This window comes from Mobula birostris, chromosome 25, assembly GCF_030028105.1.
Source record: "Mobula birostris isolate sMobBir1 chromosome 25, sMobBir1.hap1, whole genome shotgun sequence".
Classification (NCBI taxonomy): domain Eukaryota; kingdom Metazoa; phylum Chordata; class Chondrichthyes; order Myliobatiformes; family Myliobatidae; genus Mobula; species Mobula birostris.
Window position 1 is genome coordinate 35683057 of NC_092394.1, and position 17243 is coordinate 35700299.

The 17243-nt window shown below is 40.4% G+C and overlaps 1 protein-coding gene across 3 annotated transcripts in view; it reads right to left on the reverse strand.

The window, feature by feature from the left end:
• Positions 1 to 17243, reverse strand: part of tyw1 (tRNA-yW synthesizing protein 1 homolog (S. cerevisiae)) — a 204278-nt gene that overhangs the window by 150654 nt on the left and 36381 nt on the right. For all 3 annotated transcript variants that reach the window (XM_072243119.1, XM_072243121.1, XM_072243120.1), the window contains one exon: positions 14238 to 14361. In XM_072243119.1, the coding sequence (XP_072099220.1) occupies positions 14238 to 14361 (124 nt within the window). The remainder of the gene's footprint in view (positions 1 to 14237; positions 14362 to 17243) is intronic.

The window sequence follows — 17243 nt, forward strand, 5'->3', positions numbered from 1 at the left end:
AGTCAATGCTACCTTCACATACATGCAACTCACCCATGCCGTGGGCACTGATGCACCCCCATACCATCACAGATGCTGGCTTTTGCACTTTTCGCTGATAACAATCTGGATGGTCATCTTCATCTTTGGCATGGAGAACTCGATGCCCATTTTTTCCGAAAACTAGCTGAAATGTGGACTCATCTGACCACAGCACACGGTTCCACAGTCTTTCGGTCCATCTGAGATGAACTGGGGCCCAGAGAACTCACCGGTGTTTCTGCATAGAGTTGATGTATGGCTTCTTCCTTGCATAATACAGTTTCAAGTTGCATTTCTGGATGCAGCGACGGACTGTGTTGAGTGACAATGGTTTTCCGAAGTACTCCCAAGCCCAGGTGCTATAATTGTCACAGTAGCATGACTTTTCTGTGCACTCTTCAATCTTATTTTAACTCTGTCCCAACTTTTGTTGAGTGTGTTGCAGCCACCAAATTCTAAATTTGTGTATATTTACAAAATACAATTAAGTTGGTCAGTAAAACTATTGAAAATCTTTTCTTTGTACTTTTGTCAGTTAAATAAAGGTTCACGTGAATTAACATGTCACAGATTTTAGTTTTTATTGCATTTTGGAAAATATCCCAACTTTTCTGGAAATGGGGTTTGTATAAACACACAGGGAAAACAACAACTGAACAAAAATAAGAGGATAAGCCAGAGGACGGATATGCTTCAGCAATCAACATTCAAAAAACACACCAGCGGTATAAGGAATTTTTTCTCCCGACCCAAAGAAGCAGTGTATAGAGGACAAAGCAGCCTGCTCGATCACACCTCAAACATTTCCTCTGTTGTAGCTGTAAGTTGTACCATCCACAAAATGCACCATATTACCACAGTGACCTCTACCACTCTGAGATGGGATGCATCCCACGTTGCTGAAAGAAGTAAAATATAAAAGGTGTTGAGGCTCTGATCATAGTTTTCCATACGTTTTAAGATTGAAGAGGATTATGCTCCAGTTTGGGTAAGCTACCACACAAATGTCCTCAATCCACAATTAATGGCAGCAATGGGAATCTTCATGGAGATACTCAAGAAAAAAATCACATGTTGAATGGCTGCCAGTTTTAAGCCAGCTTAACTGACCTAGTAATGCCTAAACTTTACTTGCCTTAGAGAAAAGTCACAAACTAATTCTGGTCTGACAGTCATTAAAATTTCATAATCGTCTCAAAACCAAGATGAAATCATACAAACCCATTCTCAAACAGTGGACAGCTCTCAGTGTCAATATCATATGAAAGATACATGTCCCCCTGTCTCATTCAACCCATCTTTACTTGAATGATCATCTTAAGAGAATGTGTTGGTAGACATTTCAGAAACCAGTTTCAAGGAAAAATTAGATTTTATCCTGAGCTAGAAACAGAGGATTATCACAAGCAAATTCAGATAACTTTTGCTGCTTTCAAACAACTTCTAGAATTCAGTTGTTAAAGATATTGTGGGAATGCTGTGAATAACTCATTCATGTGCTGATGGAATCTGTGATTACATCAGGTCAGTGCTTGCAGGGACCTTAATTCAACTGGAAATAGCGGAACCCATGATTACACAGCACTGATTTAATAAGTAATCTCTAAACAACAGGAATTCTTTGAACTAACTTCCTTTGTCCAATTTTGTTACTTCCTTATTCCCTAACAACATTGGCACCTTACTAGGATACATAATTCAAATCTCCAAAATCTCTTCCAAAGAAAATATGATAGTGATAGTCAACAGAGCAGTCAATTGCATTAAGTAATACCTAGAGCAATCAGATTAACAGCTCACATGACGCCCAGATATGCAAACTCCTAGCCAGATACATTGGTACCTTGTTCAACTTAGGTTGCTCAATAGACAGTATGAGTGCCATTTACATTATTACCACATAGAGATCTCTAGGCTGGAGAGAGCTGTGAAGCCAAACAAAGATGGACATCCTAAGAGGATGCTTTTTTTTTAAATACCACTATATCATGAGACCAGGGCCAAATTCTGCAACTTTGTTGAAATAACCACCACAAAAGGGAATTATATATGGAATTTTCCAGGATAGCAGTGACTTTAAGTGTGATATCAGCTCAGTCGGCAAACAAAAAGAACACATCAACAAATCTGGTTGTAATTTTCACAAAACAAAATGTATACATAATTCATTGCCAGTAACTATACATATAAAAAGTTATCTAAACTAAGTGAGGTAGGCACAATACACTAAACAGGCACCAATTTACAGTTCTTGATTTTCTCATCCCTAAATAGACATTAACTCTCAAGCAACCTGTTAGCTGCTTACAGTTCTGAGAGAAGCAAATTCAACCCACGACATTTTTACAATATACTAATGTCTGATGCAAAATCGGTTACTTTTACTTAGTTATCCATTTGTAGATTCTCCACACATAAACCTGTAAGGGTTTTTCTAATGATACTGAGTTATAATAAGGATAGTAACAGCAAAGTTAAAAGATGTTGAACTGTTTGATTTACAAACTTTGTAGAAGGACCCAATAATTTCTCAAAAAGATAATGACAGAAAATGACACAAGACAAAAGTAAAGTTATAATTGCTTTGTACAAGTCAATGTTTAAAGCCACGTTTAAAGTTAAGTTGAGATATCTTAGCAGTTTACTATATGGAAAGAGGTTTAAGTTAAGACAATTAATCAATTATGGGAAATCCTAATACAACTAGTGACCAAGATATGCATTAAAACAAAAATTCCAGCAGAATAAAAATAATGCACCTAAGTTTGGGTCCCAGATCAGAGAAATTGCTGAGAAAATTTATAGGGAAATTCACAAGAGGCTCCTCTTTCTTTTTGCATCCTTCTCACCTCCCTTCCTTAATATAACTTCTTCTCAACACTTTCTACCTTCACAAGGGCACTGGGAGGGAAATTCAATTTATGAGAAACACCCCAGAAGACACGGGAACAGAAATAGGCTATTCGACCCACTGTGTCTACTCCACCATTCGATCATGGCTGATTTATTTTCCTTCTCAGCGCCATTCTCCTGCCTTTCCTCCGTAACCTATGGCACCCTTGCCTATCAACCTCTGCTCTGCCCTGACAAAGGGTTCCGGCCTGAAACGTTGACTGATCATTTCCCCGGATGCTGCCCGACCTGCTGAGTTCCTCCAGCGTGTTGTGAGTGAAACTCTGCTTTAAATTACTTGGCTTCCATGGCCACTTGCGACAATGAATAACACAGATTCACCAGCTGGAGCTAAAGAAATTCATCCTTATCTTTGTTCAATTCTGAGGCTGTTCTCTCTGGTCCTAGGATCCTGCACTATTGGAAACACCCGCTTAATGTCCATTCTATCTAGGCCTTTCAATATTCAAAATCTTTCAATATGATCCCCTTCATTCCTCTAAATGCCAAGGTATTTTTTTCAACATTATTGTTACAGAAACTCCACATTAGGCACTTTTATGAACTACCACAACTGTCTTAAGAGTTCGGTTTGGTTTGCACTGTTACTTTACTGCACCTCTGACATTCCCTTATCTGTCAAAGCTGTGGAGATTAGAGCAATTACTTTACAAAAGCTATATGTTACAAACATTTAACCTTAAAGCACGACCTCTGGTATTTGACATTTTTGCTCTGGGAAAGAGATTCTATCTTTGCCTCTCATAATTTTTTTTTAAAGACCTCTATCAGGTCTTCCCTCAGCCTCTAAAGCTCCAGGGAGAACAGCCCAAGTTTGTCCAACCTTTTGTTATAGCTTATATCCTCTAATCCAGGCAACATCCTGGTAAAAGTTCTACTGTATCCTTTCTACAGGATCATAGGATAATAGGGTGACCAGAACTTCACGCAATACTCCAAGTGTGCTCTGACTGAAGTTTTATATAGCTGGAGCATGACTTTCTTACTCTTATACTCTACACCCTTACCAATAAACTCAAGAGATTCCATATGCCTTCTTTACTACAGTATCCACTGGCATAGCCACTTTCAGTGAAGCATGAACCTGAACCCCGAGATTGTTCTGTATCTCAATACAACATAGCTCATAACCCTCCAGTTATCTTTCAAACATGTCTCGATTTAAGAGTCCCTTAAACCAGCGGTCCCCAACCACCGGGCCGCGGACCGGTACTGGGCCGCAAAGCATGTGTTAACAGGCCGCGAGGAAACGATATGATTTGGCGATATGAGTCAGCTGCACCTTTCCTCATTCCCTGTCACGGCCACTGTTGAGCTTGAATGCACGCGTCATCCATGTCAGCGTGGGAAGGAGATCAGCTCCTCAAGCTTGCAAATGACAGCGGGCTGAAAAGTATGTTTGACGTAACATCTCTGCCAACATTCTGGATCAAAGTCAAGGCTGAATATCCTGAGATAGCGACAAAAGCACTGAAAGCGTTGCTTCCATTTCCAACGTATCTCTGCAATGAATGCAACGAAAACCAAATTGCGGAATAGACTGGACACGAGGAACCCCGTTCGATTATTGCTGTCTCCCATCACCCCTTGATAGGACCGTGTTGTTGTAGGGAACAAGTATTCAGCTCAGGGCTCCCACTGATTCAGCGATATTGGTGTGTTGCAATGATTTTATATGTTCATACGAGGAAAATATGTGCTGCGTGTTTAATATCCAAACGTTACTTAAAATGTTATGATGCTATTGACTTATAAGTGACTTATATAACCATATAGCAATTACGGCACAGAAACAGGCCATCTCTGCCCTTCTAGTCCATGCCGAACGCTACTCTCAGCTAGTCCCGGCGACCTGCACTCAGCCCATAACCCTCCATTCCTTTCCTGTCCATATACCTATCCAATTTTTCGTTAATTGATAATATCAAACCTGCCTCTACCACTTCTACTGGCAGTTCGTTCAACACTTACTTCAAGCTCCTCTGTCCTCCTCTGATAATTGACTTATCACTATATTCATGCAAGGAAAATATGCGCTGTGTGTTTAATACTAAATTCGTTAGATAACCCCTTTTAGAAACAAAATTGAGTGTATTAGCCACTTAACACTTATATTCCGGTTGTGATTAACACCACCACCCCCACCCCCCCAAACAGAATCGCCAAAAACGATTTGTAGAAAAAAATCGGCACGTACACGCATGCGCACACAGGCGCCCGCGCAAGGCTTCATGGTCTTTGTAGTCTTTCTCGGGGTAAACACAACGTCTTTGACGCTACTCTTGTCCATTGGCAACCCTCCCCCTCCCCCCCCCACCGGGTCAGCCAGTCCGCAAGAATATTGTCAATATTAAACCGGTTCCCAATGCAAAAAAGGTTGGGGACCCCTGCCTTAAACGCCCCTAATGTATCAGCCTCAACCACCACCCACAGCAGTGCATTCCAGACACTTAACACTGTTTGTGTGAAAAAAAGCCTACCTCTGCCATCTTCCGCAAGCCTTCTTCCATCCACTTTAAAAGGATGTCATCTAGTATTAACCATTATCACAGTAGGAAAAAGGTACTGGCTGTCCACTCTAGCTCTGCCTTTTATAATTTTATACACCTCCATTCATTTCTTATCCTCCTTCACACTAACCAGAAAAGCCCAAGTTTACTGAACACTTCCTCATTAGGAATGTTCCCTAAACCAGGCAAATCCCCTCTGTACAAGTTCTGTCCACAACGTCACTCCAACACATATTTAACTCTATCAATTTACTCTTGCATTTTCTGTACTAATACATGGTGTAATCCTGAAATTACTCAGACAAATGCTCCTTCCTTCTATCTGGTTCAACAACATTTGGCCATTTGGGGTGGCATGGTAGTGAAGTGGTTAGGGCATCGCTTTACAGCGCCAGTGAACCAGGTTAAATTCCTTCCGCTATCTGTAAGTTTGTAAGCAAGGTTTCCTCCGGCGTTTCCAGTTCCTTCCCACACTCCAAAGATATACGAGTTAGTAGGTTAATTGGTCAGATGGGTGTAACTGGACGGTGTGAGCTCACTGGGCCAGAAGGGCCTGTTACCGTGCTATATCTCTTTTTTAAAAAATGAAGGTTTTTATACTCTTTATATTTACCCTGACAATTTGGAAAATAATCTAGCACTCAAGTGCCATGGCCACAACTAAAATGTGACTGTAATTCCATGAATAAAGAATCCTCTATCACTACTGTGTTTCTACACTGTCCTCTTGGCCTCTTGCATCACTTGCTTCAGTTTCTTTACCACTAATATTGAGGACCGAGTATCTCTATATTCTTCCAGCTCAGCAATCCTGAAAAACCCTTCCACCTCCTCATACCTACAATCCTATTCAATCTTCTCCTCAAGCAAATTTTCACCAAATAAAATGTGATCCACATTAATTTGGTCTTTCTCAAGCTAAAAGACAATGAGATAGAACAAGCACATTTCCAAACCTCATGAAGTATTAAAAACCCCTCCAAGCCACATGCAACAACAATGACACCTTTCACTATAGTAAAATGCAATAAATACTTTAAAGTTCTTAAAAATACAGTAAAACAATGAATGTGATTTTATCCTTCAAATATATATATTTTACCAAGAATTACATTGATTAAACACTTTCACCTTTCATGTCCAACCCTTTCAAATTTTTTTTACAGCTGTATTCACTAACATCAGCATTTCATCCTCTTATCCACGCCCATAATCAGCAAATAATGGTAAATGAGCGAACACATAGCAAGTCCAAGTGCAATGGAGCTCACCCATGAGATAAAGAAAAACACTGATTTGCAAACTGAACACAGAAACAGCTTAGAATTCATTACCTCAATCAGTTTTTGAATACCTGCATTTTAGATATGTTTGACCAGATTTTACATATGTGACTTATACAGTAAATAGTACATAAAAGGTTGAATTCACAAGGATTACAGTTGTACTGAGAATTCAGAACTTCCTCGAGAATTAGGGGGACGGACAGGAGATTCCATGGCCACAAATGTGACAGCAGGATGGCATGTTGCCTCTCAGGTGCTAGGGTCAAGGATGTCTCGGAACAGCTACAGAAAATTCTCAAGGGGGAGGGTGAGCAGCCAGAATCAGAATCAGTTTTAATATCACTGACATATGTCATGAAATTTGTTGTTACGCGGCAGCCGTACAATGCAATACATAATAAACTATTAACTACAGTAAGTATAAATATATTTTAAAAGCCAAATTAAATAAATGGTGGAAAATGAGGGAGAAAAAAAAATGTGAGGTAGTGACCATGAGTTCAATATCCATTCAGAAATCTGATGATACACGGGAAGAAGCTACTCCTGAATCATTGAGTATATGTCTTCAGGCTCCTGTACTTCACCCTTGATGGCAGCAGTGAGAAGAAGCCATGTCTTGGTTGATGGGGGTCCTTAATAATGGATGCCACCTATTTGAGGCATCCCTCCATGAAGATGTCCTGGACACTGGGGAGGCTAATGCCCATGATGAAGCTGACTGAGTTCATAGCTTTCTGCAGCTTTTTCCGATCCTGTGCAGTGCTCCCCCCTTCCCCCATACCAGACAGTGATGCAGCCAGTTAGAATGCTCTCCATGGTACATCTGTAGAAATTTGAGTGTCTTTGGAGACGTACTACTTCTCCTCAAACTCCTAATGAAAGGTAACCACTGTCGTGCCTTCTCTGTAATTGTATCCATATGTTGGGCCCAGGATAGATCCTCGGACGTTAAGGCCCACGAACCTGAAACTGCTCAATTCAGATCACTCGATGACGATTGGTGTGTGTTCCCTCACTCTTACCGTTCTGAAGTCCGCAATAAGTTCATTGGTCTTAGTGCAATTTAGTTGCTGCGACACCACACCACCAGCTGATCTATCTCATTCCTGTATGCCTCCTGGACACCCATCTGAAATTCTGCCAATAGTTGTGTCATCAGCAAATTTATAGATCGCACTTGAGCTGTGCCTAGCCACAGTCATGGGTGCAGAGCGAGTACAGCAGTGGGCTAAGCACACATCCTTGAGGTGTGCCGGTGTTGATTATCAGCAAGGTGGAGATGATTCCAATCCTCACAGACTATGGTCTTCCAGTGAGGAGGTCAAGAATCCAGTTGCAGAGGGAGGTAGAGAGAGACCAGAGGTCATGATGCACATCAGCACCAATGATATAGGTGGAAAAAAAAGAGGTACTGCACAGAGAGTATAAGGAGTTAAGAAAGGGGCTGAAGAGTAGGAGATCCAAAGTACTAATCTCCGGATTACTCCCAGTGCCGGATGTTAGTCAATGAAGGAACAGGATGATAGCACAGATGAATGTGTGGCTGGGAAACTGGTGCACAGGGGAAAGGGTTTCGGGTTCTTGGATCACTAGAACCTCCTCTGGGGCAGGGGTGACCTGTACAAGATGGTCAGGTTACACCTAAGCTGGAGGGCAACCAATATCCTGGCCAGATTTGCTAATGCTTCTCAGGAAGCTTTAAACAAGTTTGGCAGGGAGATTAGAACCAGAGCACCAGGTCATTAAGTGAAGGAATGGAGAGGATTGTACATGTCTGAGCCAGTGAAAACAGGCAGGATAAAGTAACATATATGATAGGATTGGTAGTTTGAAGTGTGTCTACTTTGATGCTAAGAGTATTGTGGGTGAAGGTGATAAACTTAGAGCATTCATCAATACATGGAACTATAATGTTGTGTTCATTACAGAGACTTGGTTGAGAGAGGAACAAGAAAGGGTACTTATTGTCCCAGGTTTTTGATGTTTTAGAAAAGATAAGAGAGTGAGGTAAAGGGGGGAGGGGGAAATTGCACGACTAACCAGGGACCGTATCACAGCTGCATTCAGAGGGTACATAATGGAAGGCTCGCCCACAGGTCTATATGGGTAGAACTCCAAAATAGGAAGGGTGCAATCACTCTGATGGGATCGTACTAGAAAGGCCCCAGTAGCCACTGGAACATTGATGGCCAGATATGCAGACATATTAAGGAAAGGTGTAAAAGCAATGGGGTTGCTGGCATGGAAACTTCAAATTCTCTACTATAAACAGGGACCTTGTCAGAGTAATAGGTTTAGATGGTGCAGAATTTGTTAGGTGCATCTGGGAAGGCTTCTTAAATCAATATGTAGATAGTCCAACAACAGGAGGGACTGTTGGGTAATGGGACAGCCAGGTGACTAACCTTTCAGTGGGTGAGCAGCTAGGGAACAGTGACCTCAACTCCTTAAATTTTAAAATAGCTATAGATCAGGATATGTATGGACCTTGCAGGTGAAATATAAACTGGAACAGGGCAAATTACGAGAGCAACTAGAGAGAGTTCATTGGGAATAGCTGTTTTTGGGCAGTCCTCATCCGACATGTGGAGGGTGTTTAAAGACCAACTGTACAGAGTGCAGGACAAGGTGCGCCAGTCGGAAGGAAAGTCAAAGATGGCAAGATAAGAGAACCTTGGATACTGAGGGAGGTAATGAATTTAGTCAAAAAGAAAAAGTATGTAAAGCTTAGGAAGCTAAAACCAAACAGAGCCCCTAAAGACTATAAAGAAGCCAGAAAGGACCTCAAGAAGGAAACAAAGAAAGCCAGGAGGGGGCATGAAAAGTCCCTAGCAAGTAGGATTAAACAGAATCCAAAGGCATTCTATACATACATCGGGGGCAAGAAGATAACTAGAGATAGGGTGAGACCATTCAAGGATAAAGAGGGGAACATTTGATTGGATGTAAAGGATATGGGTGAAATGCTTAATGTGTACTTTACATCAGTATTTACCAAGAATATATAGGATAGGGAGATCAGTGCCAAGAAGATTATGCTAGGATTGTTAAAAGTAAAGGAGGAAGTATTACTGTGTCTCTTAAAAAGCATTAAGGTGGATGTCTCCAGGGCCTAATGTGATATACCCCAGGTTATTGAGGGAGGCAAGTGAAGAGATTGCTGGGGCTTTGTCCAGTATCTTTGTGTCCTCCCCAGACACAGGCAATATCCTGGAAGAATGGTAAGTAGAACACATTGTTCCAATATTCAAGAAGGGAACCAGGGATAATCTGGAAACTACAGACCGGCGAGAAGTGACTGGCAGCATGCTTTACAGGAGGCAAGTCATGTATTGCTAACTTGATTGAGGTTTTTAACGAGGTGACACAGTGACTGATGAAGGTACAGCTATGGATGTCGTCTACAGATTTTGGTAAGGCGTTGGACAAGATTTCTCGTAGAAGTTTAAGATGCACGGGATCAATGGCGAATTGGCTGCTTGGACTGATAACTGGCTTGCCCATGGAAGGCAGAGGTCGAAGGGACTCATTCTAGCTGGAGGTCTGTGATTAGTTGGTGTTCCACAGGGATCTGTACTGGGAAATCTACTGTTTGTGATGTGTATAAATAACCTGGTTGAAAATGTAGATGGGTGGGATAGTAAACTTGCAGATGATATGAAGATTGGTGGTGTTGTGGATAGCGTAGATGACTGGCAAAGAATACAGAGGAATATAGATCAGTTACAAATATGGGCAGAGAAATGGGAGATGGAGTTTAACCTGGCCAAATGTGAAGTGTTACACCTTGATAGGTCAAATGCAAAGAAATAGTGCACTGTTAAGGGCAAGACCCTTAAAAGTGTTGACAAGTAGAGGGATCTTGGGGTCCAAGTTCATAGCTCCCTGAAAGCCACTACAAAGGTTGATATGGTGGTTAAGAAGGTATATGGCATGCTTGTCTTTATTTTTTTGAGGCACTGAGTTCAAAACTCAGGAAGTTGTGTTCTAAAACTCTAGTTAGGTTCATTTGAAGTATTGCATATACTTCTGGTCTCCCCATTATAGGAAGGATGTTGAGGCTTTGGAAAGGGTGCAGTAGAATTTTATCAAGATGCTATCTGAATTAGAGGGCATGTGCTATAACAAGAGATCACACAAATTTGGGTTGTTTTCTCTGGAGCTGCAGTGGCTAAGGGGGAGATCAGATAGAGATTTCTTTTCCCAGTGTCTTTTTCCCAGTGTTAAAATGTCAAGTACTAGTGGGCAAGCATTTAAGGTGCAAGGAGATAATTTCAAAGAAGATGCGAGAAACAAGTTTTATTTTGAGATACAGCGAGTGGTGGGTGCCTGGAATGGAGTGCCTACCGTGGTGGTAGAGGTAGATATATTAGGGACATTTAAGAGATGTCTAGATAGACACAACACTGGGCCAAAGGGCTTGCTCCTGTGCTGTTCCATGTTCCCCTAATTTGTACACAAACCTGGGCTGCAAAAGCTAAAGGAAAAAGGAATTTAGTGCTTTTGAATTTACACCTTGTGCAACATGAATCTACAGAAGTACAATTCAGATTCAATGCAAATATAAATTTTGGAAAATGCAACTAATAATGTCTATTTTCATAATGAATGTGTAAAAATGTTGAAAACTGAATCAAATATTGATGGAAATAGAGTACCACAGAGCTATACATGCCAACAGACCCAGTAAACATGATCTTTAATTAGTATCACAACCAGAGTGTGACCATAAACAAGATGTGATAAGAGTAAACTAAATGAACTTGGTTTTACATTTGAATTAATTTTACCTGATGTCATGAATGAATAAACCACGCTTCCTAATGCCACATTCACAGTAAACATTATATAACCAATGTAACCTTACCAGTGAACTGCTCTGCAATTTTGACACGGTGAAAACCATAATCAGAACCAGATTTATTATTACCGCTTTATATGTTGCGAAATTTGTTCTGTGGCAGTAGTACAGTGCAAAGACAAAATGACTATAAAATACAGATTAATTAAGTAGTGAAAGAAAAGGAATAATGAGGTAGTGCCTATGGACTGTTCAGAAATCTGATGGTAGAGGGGAAGAAACCGTATCTGAATCTTTGACTGCAGGTCTTCAAGCTCTGATATTCTAAAAATAAAGCTATGTAAGCATCCAGCAACTCAACAAAAATAATGAATCACAAAACTAATGTGGCTTCATGGATATAATTGTCAAGGACCAAAAGCTCACGATTTTATAAAATATTTTTGGCAAAAGAAAACTTGAATAGAAACAATTCTAGCTCAGAGCAGAGTCTGTTAAATTTAGTGTTACAGAACAATCTCGTCTAGTTTGTTAAAGGTTGGCGAAGCTTGCAGACAAATGCAAGGCAGCAATATCATCTGGCTATATTGTGGAAGAGGGTGTTTAAAGAGGAAGATTATTCCAAGAAAAACCAATCAATCCAATTACTTGGGATTGTCCCATGGTTTAGAATCAGAATTGGTAAATATAAGATATAACTGACTCTAGAAGGGAAGCCAATAAATGAAATGTCATAGGATTTTGAAAATGATTAGTATACAAAAAAGAGAAATCTTACACATAGCTGAAGAACTTTTAAAAAATTCGTACAATTGCATCTGTGTCACCCCAGTGCGTTGCAAGAAAAATGCATAGGTTTGCAAGGCATCATGAGTAAGTATAGTGGTGCAGCGAGTAGAGCTGCTGCCTCTCAGCATCTGAGGTTCAAACCTCACCTCAGATTCTAGCGGTGCGGAACTTGCACATTCTTCCTATTGCACAGTTCCCTCCAGGGGTCCACTTTATTCTCACATCCTGAAATTATGCAAATTGATAGGTTAAATGGCCACTATAAATTGTCCTTAGTGTGGGTGGAGTTCACAAGAGAGTGTGAAGTATAAAATTAAGATCAATGTAGGATTAGTGGATGATTGTTGACCAAGAGACTGTGACTTGAAGGGCCCATTACTGTGCTCTATCACTTTATGACACAGGGATGATACCATGGCTTTGAAAACAAGCTAAATACCTCTCAAAATAGAAATCGTCAATTTAAGACCAATTTCTTCAGAATTGGGATGTGTTTTGCAGAGGAAGCAGGGAGGGAGAATGTGGAGGTGGCAAGGGCAAAGAGAAAGTCTGTGATAAAAGACAAAAATGATGGTGCTCTCTAAGAGAGGATGGTCAATGCTTGTTAATCATAGTTAACCTGCCTGCAGGACTGTAACTAATGAGAGATTCAAAATAATCAGTATAAAGAATTAACTTGAAATAATGCTCAATAATTAAATCATAAATAACCACACTACCACTACTACTACGTCAACTCAAGCCTAGGGGGCCTGCGTCGGGCAAATAACCACAGGATAAGGAATATGGGTCTAAATGGCCAAAAGATGTGTTACAGACAAACGTAAGGAACTACGCATTCCACAGAATGCTAGGAGTAGGAGCGGCAAAATATGTGGAATGGTTTAAGAAATATAGACTGTGGAGTTCGTAAGTCTTAACAGAAAGATCATTTGAATAGCCTCCCTTTATCTGCACCATCTCAGAGAGAGGTCAGTGATTAAAAATCATAACTGTAGATCTTGGCTTAATACAATTATGCTAGCGTGCATTAAACTATTAAATCAAACACAAACAAAAGTAGTGTCTTGTATGATGACTTGACACTTAATAAGCAGCTCAATTTCAGTAAGTCTACTGATAAAATATGAGTTAATGAGCAAAACGGTTCCTCATATTAGAATACATTTAATACTTGCATAAGGCACAAACCTAAACGTAATGGTTTAGTAAGATTTTTACCTGAAGATTAAAGGCTCTAAGTATTTTTGTGTAAAAAGACAACAGTTTACGTCATTTATAATCAAATTAGTATTATTTTAATGAGCCTTGTGAGATTTTCAAATCTATTTTGTGCTTTAACTTTAATACATAGGCTATACAGGCAATCCCCACATTATGAGAAAGCTGCAGTCCTAAAAAATAGTCCATGTCACAATTTCCCATTACATGAAGCTGTGTCGTCTGTGCAGTCAAGAAATGCGATGAAAAAATTGCATTGATTTATTTACTTCTTTCACACAACTTCTATGGGATGTTATTCCATATATCAAAATTTTCTGTAAATCCTGCAAGAGGGAATTTCCATCACCCAAATGGCCATAATGCGGGGGAGGGAGGCCACCTGTATGGAATAACAATATATATTTTGTTGCAGAATGAAGATTTGTCGAGGAAGGCGCATGAAAATATATGCAAGAGGAAGAACAAATTAGGGATAGAAGCAAAGTAAAAATGTAAATGTAAGATAGACAGGCGCCACAGAACCAGATACACAAATGGAGTCAAGAAAACTGATTCTGAATATGACAGGTAATCTTTCCGTGCAGAATGTATTTCCTTTTGAAGTTTTAAAAAAAACTTTAAACTTCCAAATGCAGAAAATCAAGATACAGATCTAAAGCCAACCTGAGGTAACTTTCACCAGAGTCATACCTTGCTTTGAGAGGGCACTCCTAAGTGCTGGAGTAATCATTTCTCTTGGTTCTCCCGTTTCTTTTTTCCTCATGGCACGCTTTGACAACTTAAATTTTGCAGTTTCTTTGTTCATTTCTTCCTTCTATAAGAAAAAAGGGAGAGAATTAAGAAATATCACAGGTTACAGCATGATGGTTCTACCAATACTGTCATAAGTTAACGTGCATTTTGGAAACTGAAGAAAGGAATACATATATTTTCTTAAGAACGGTATATCTAATATAGAAATTATATTGTCAAGTAGGTAAAATAAAATCCTTAGATTTATATCAGCATCAGTGTCTTACCACAAGCACCTATTTTGTTTATGGTTACTGTTCTGATGGGTTAATGCAGCAAGCTAGATTTCCCTCTAAAGTAATAATTAAATGGTCCAATGTGCCTACAGAATAATTTCAGCACTAAAATGTAAATTATGTCTACATATTGTCCATGATACTGCAAAAGCGTAAGAACAATAAACGACAATCCATGACCACGGAATAATTATTACAGATTTGAAGTATTGTTACTGAAGAATAATCAGCAAGTTTCAAAAATAAAACACTCAAAGAGGAACATCCATTTAATAGAGCTGACAAAATCCTGCTCATGCTTCACTTGCAATCAGGCACAATGCACACATTTGCAGCCCAAGTTATTTTTAGATAGGCTAAGGATAACATTTCAATTAAAATGATAATCAAGGTGGCCAAAAATATATCTATTTTTTAAATGTTAATTAGTTTATTATTGTCACATGCACCAGATACAATGAAAAGTTATTGTTTGAACACCATGCAAAGTAGTACAAATAGAAAATAAAATAATGCAGAAAATAGTACTACAGTTACAGAAAAGTTCAAAGTACATTTATTATCAAAATACATAAATGTCTCCATATTCAACCCTGAGATTCGTTTTCTTGAGAGCATAATCAATAAATTCATAATGGAATAATACCATAATGAGAATCAATGAAAGACCTCACCAACTTTAGTGTTCAGCCAGCATGCAAAAGACAACAAATTGTGCCAATACAAAGAAAGAATAATAATAAATAAATAAGCAATAAATATTGAGAAGATCAGATGAGTCCTTGAAAGTGAGTCCATAGGTTGTGGGAACACTTCAATGATGGGGCAAGTGAAGTTTGGTTCAAGAGCCTGATGGTTGAGAGGTAATAGCAGTTCCTGAACCTGCACTACATATCTATAGAAGTTTGTCAAATTTTTAGATGTCATGCCGAATCTACACAAGGAAGTAGAGGCTCTCCTGTGCTTTCTTCAGAATTGTACTTACATGCTGAGCCCAGGATAGGCACTCCGAAATAATAACTTCGAGGAATTAAAAGTTGATGACCCTCTCCACCTCTGATGAGGACTGCTCATGGACCTCTAGTTTTTTCCTCCTAAAGTCACAAATCATCTCTTTGGTCTTGCTGACACTGAGTAAAAGTTGTTGCTATGGCACAACTCAGCCTTATTTTCAATCTCCCTCCTATAGGCAGATTCTTCACCACCTTTAATTTGGCCTGTCACAGTGGTGCCATCAGCAAACCTGAATATGGCATTGGAGCTGTGCTCAGCAACACAGCCAAAAGTGTAAAGCGAGTAGAAAGAGGTAAAGGAGGCTGAACACACAGCTTTGTGGTGCACCTGTGCTCACGGAGATAACCTGCTTACGGTGATTGTTGCCAATCTTAACTAACGGGTGTCCGGGAACGTGGTGGGCCTTGCTGGTGGGGTCCAGGTGCGGTTCGGAGTTTAAGAAGCACTTCTGGCATGGTGGTTTCCAGCTGGGTCAGTAGCTTCACCAGGGTGTTGTTGATCTTGATCTTGCTAGGTTAGAGGTTTAGAAGGGTTTCTCGGGTATAGGATAGTGGAGAGGGCAGTTTGCTCGGGAGAGCACGCACAAAGTCGCCAGTTACCGGCGCCATCTTTAACAGATCTTTAAGGGCCCTCTTGAAGATAAATCCAAGTAGATAACGGGCCCAGATGGCGTCCCAGGATGGGTTCTCTGGGCCTGTGCAAGCGAGCTAGCTGGAGTGCTTGCTGACATCTTCAACTGCTCCTTGCTTCAGTCTAAGATCCCCTCATGTTTTAAGAAGGCAACAATAATCCCAGTGCCAAAGAAGAGCAAGGTGGCATGCCTGAATGACTATCGACCTGTGGCTCTGACATCAATTGCTATGGAGCGCTTCGAGAGATTGGTTATGGCACACATCAACCACAGCCTACCGGTCAACCTCGACACTTTGCAATTCGCCTACCGGAGCAACAGGTCAACGGCAGATGCCATCTCTCTGGCCCTACATTCCTCCTTAGAACACCTGGAGAATAAAGATGCATACGTAAGGCTCCTTTTCATTGACTACAGCTCTGCCTTTAATACCATCGTTCCAAATAAACTGATTCCTAAGCTCCGGAACCTGGGCCTTAGCACTCAGATCTGCAGCTGGATCTTCAACTTCCTCACAGACAGGACCCAGGCTGTAAAAATAGGGGACAAGCTCTCCTCTATAATCACTCTGAGCACCGGTGCCCCACAAGGCTGTGTACTCAACTCCCTGCTGTACTCACTGTACACCCATGATTGTATAGCCAAGTTTCCATCAAACTCAATATATAAGTTTGCTGATGACACAACAATTGTAGGCCGTATCTCGGGTAATGATGAGTTTGAGTACAGAGAGGAAATTAAGAACCTGGCGGCATGCTGTGAAGACAATAACCTATCCCTCAACGTCAGTAAGACGAAGGAATTGGTTGTTGACTTCAGAAGGAGCAGCGGACCACACGACCCCATTTACATTGGTGGTGCACAAGTGGAACAGGTCAAAACCTTTAAGTTCCTCGGGGTCAATATCACAAATGACCTGACTTGGTCCAACCAAGCAGAATTCACTGCCAAGAAGGCCCACCAGCGCCTTTACTTCTTGAGAAAACTAAAGAAATTTGGCCTGTCCCCTAAAACCCTCACTAA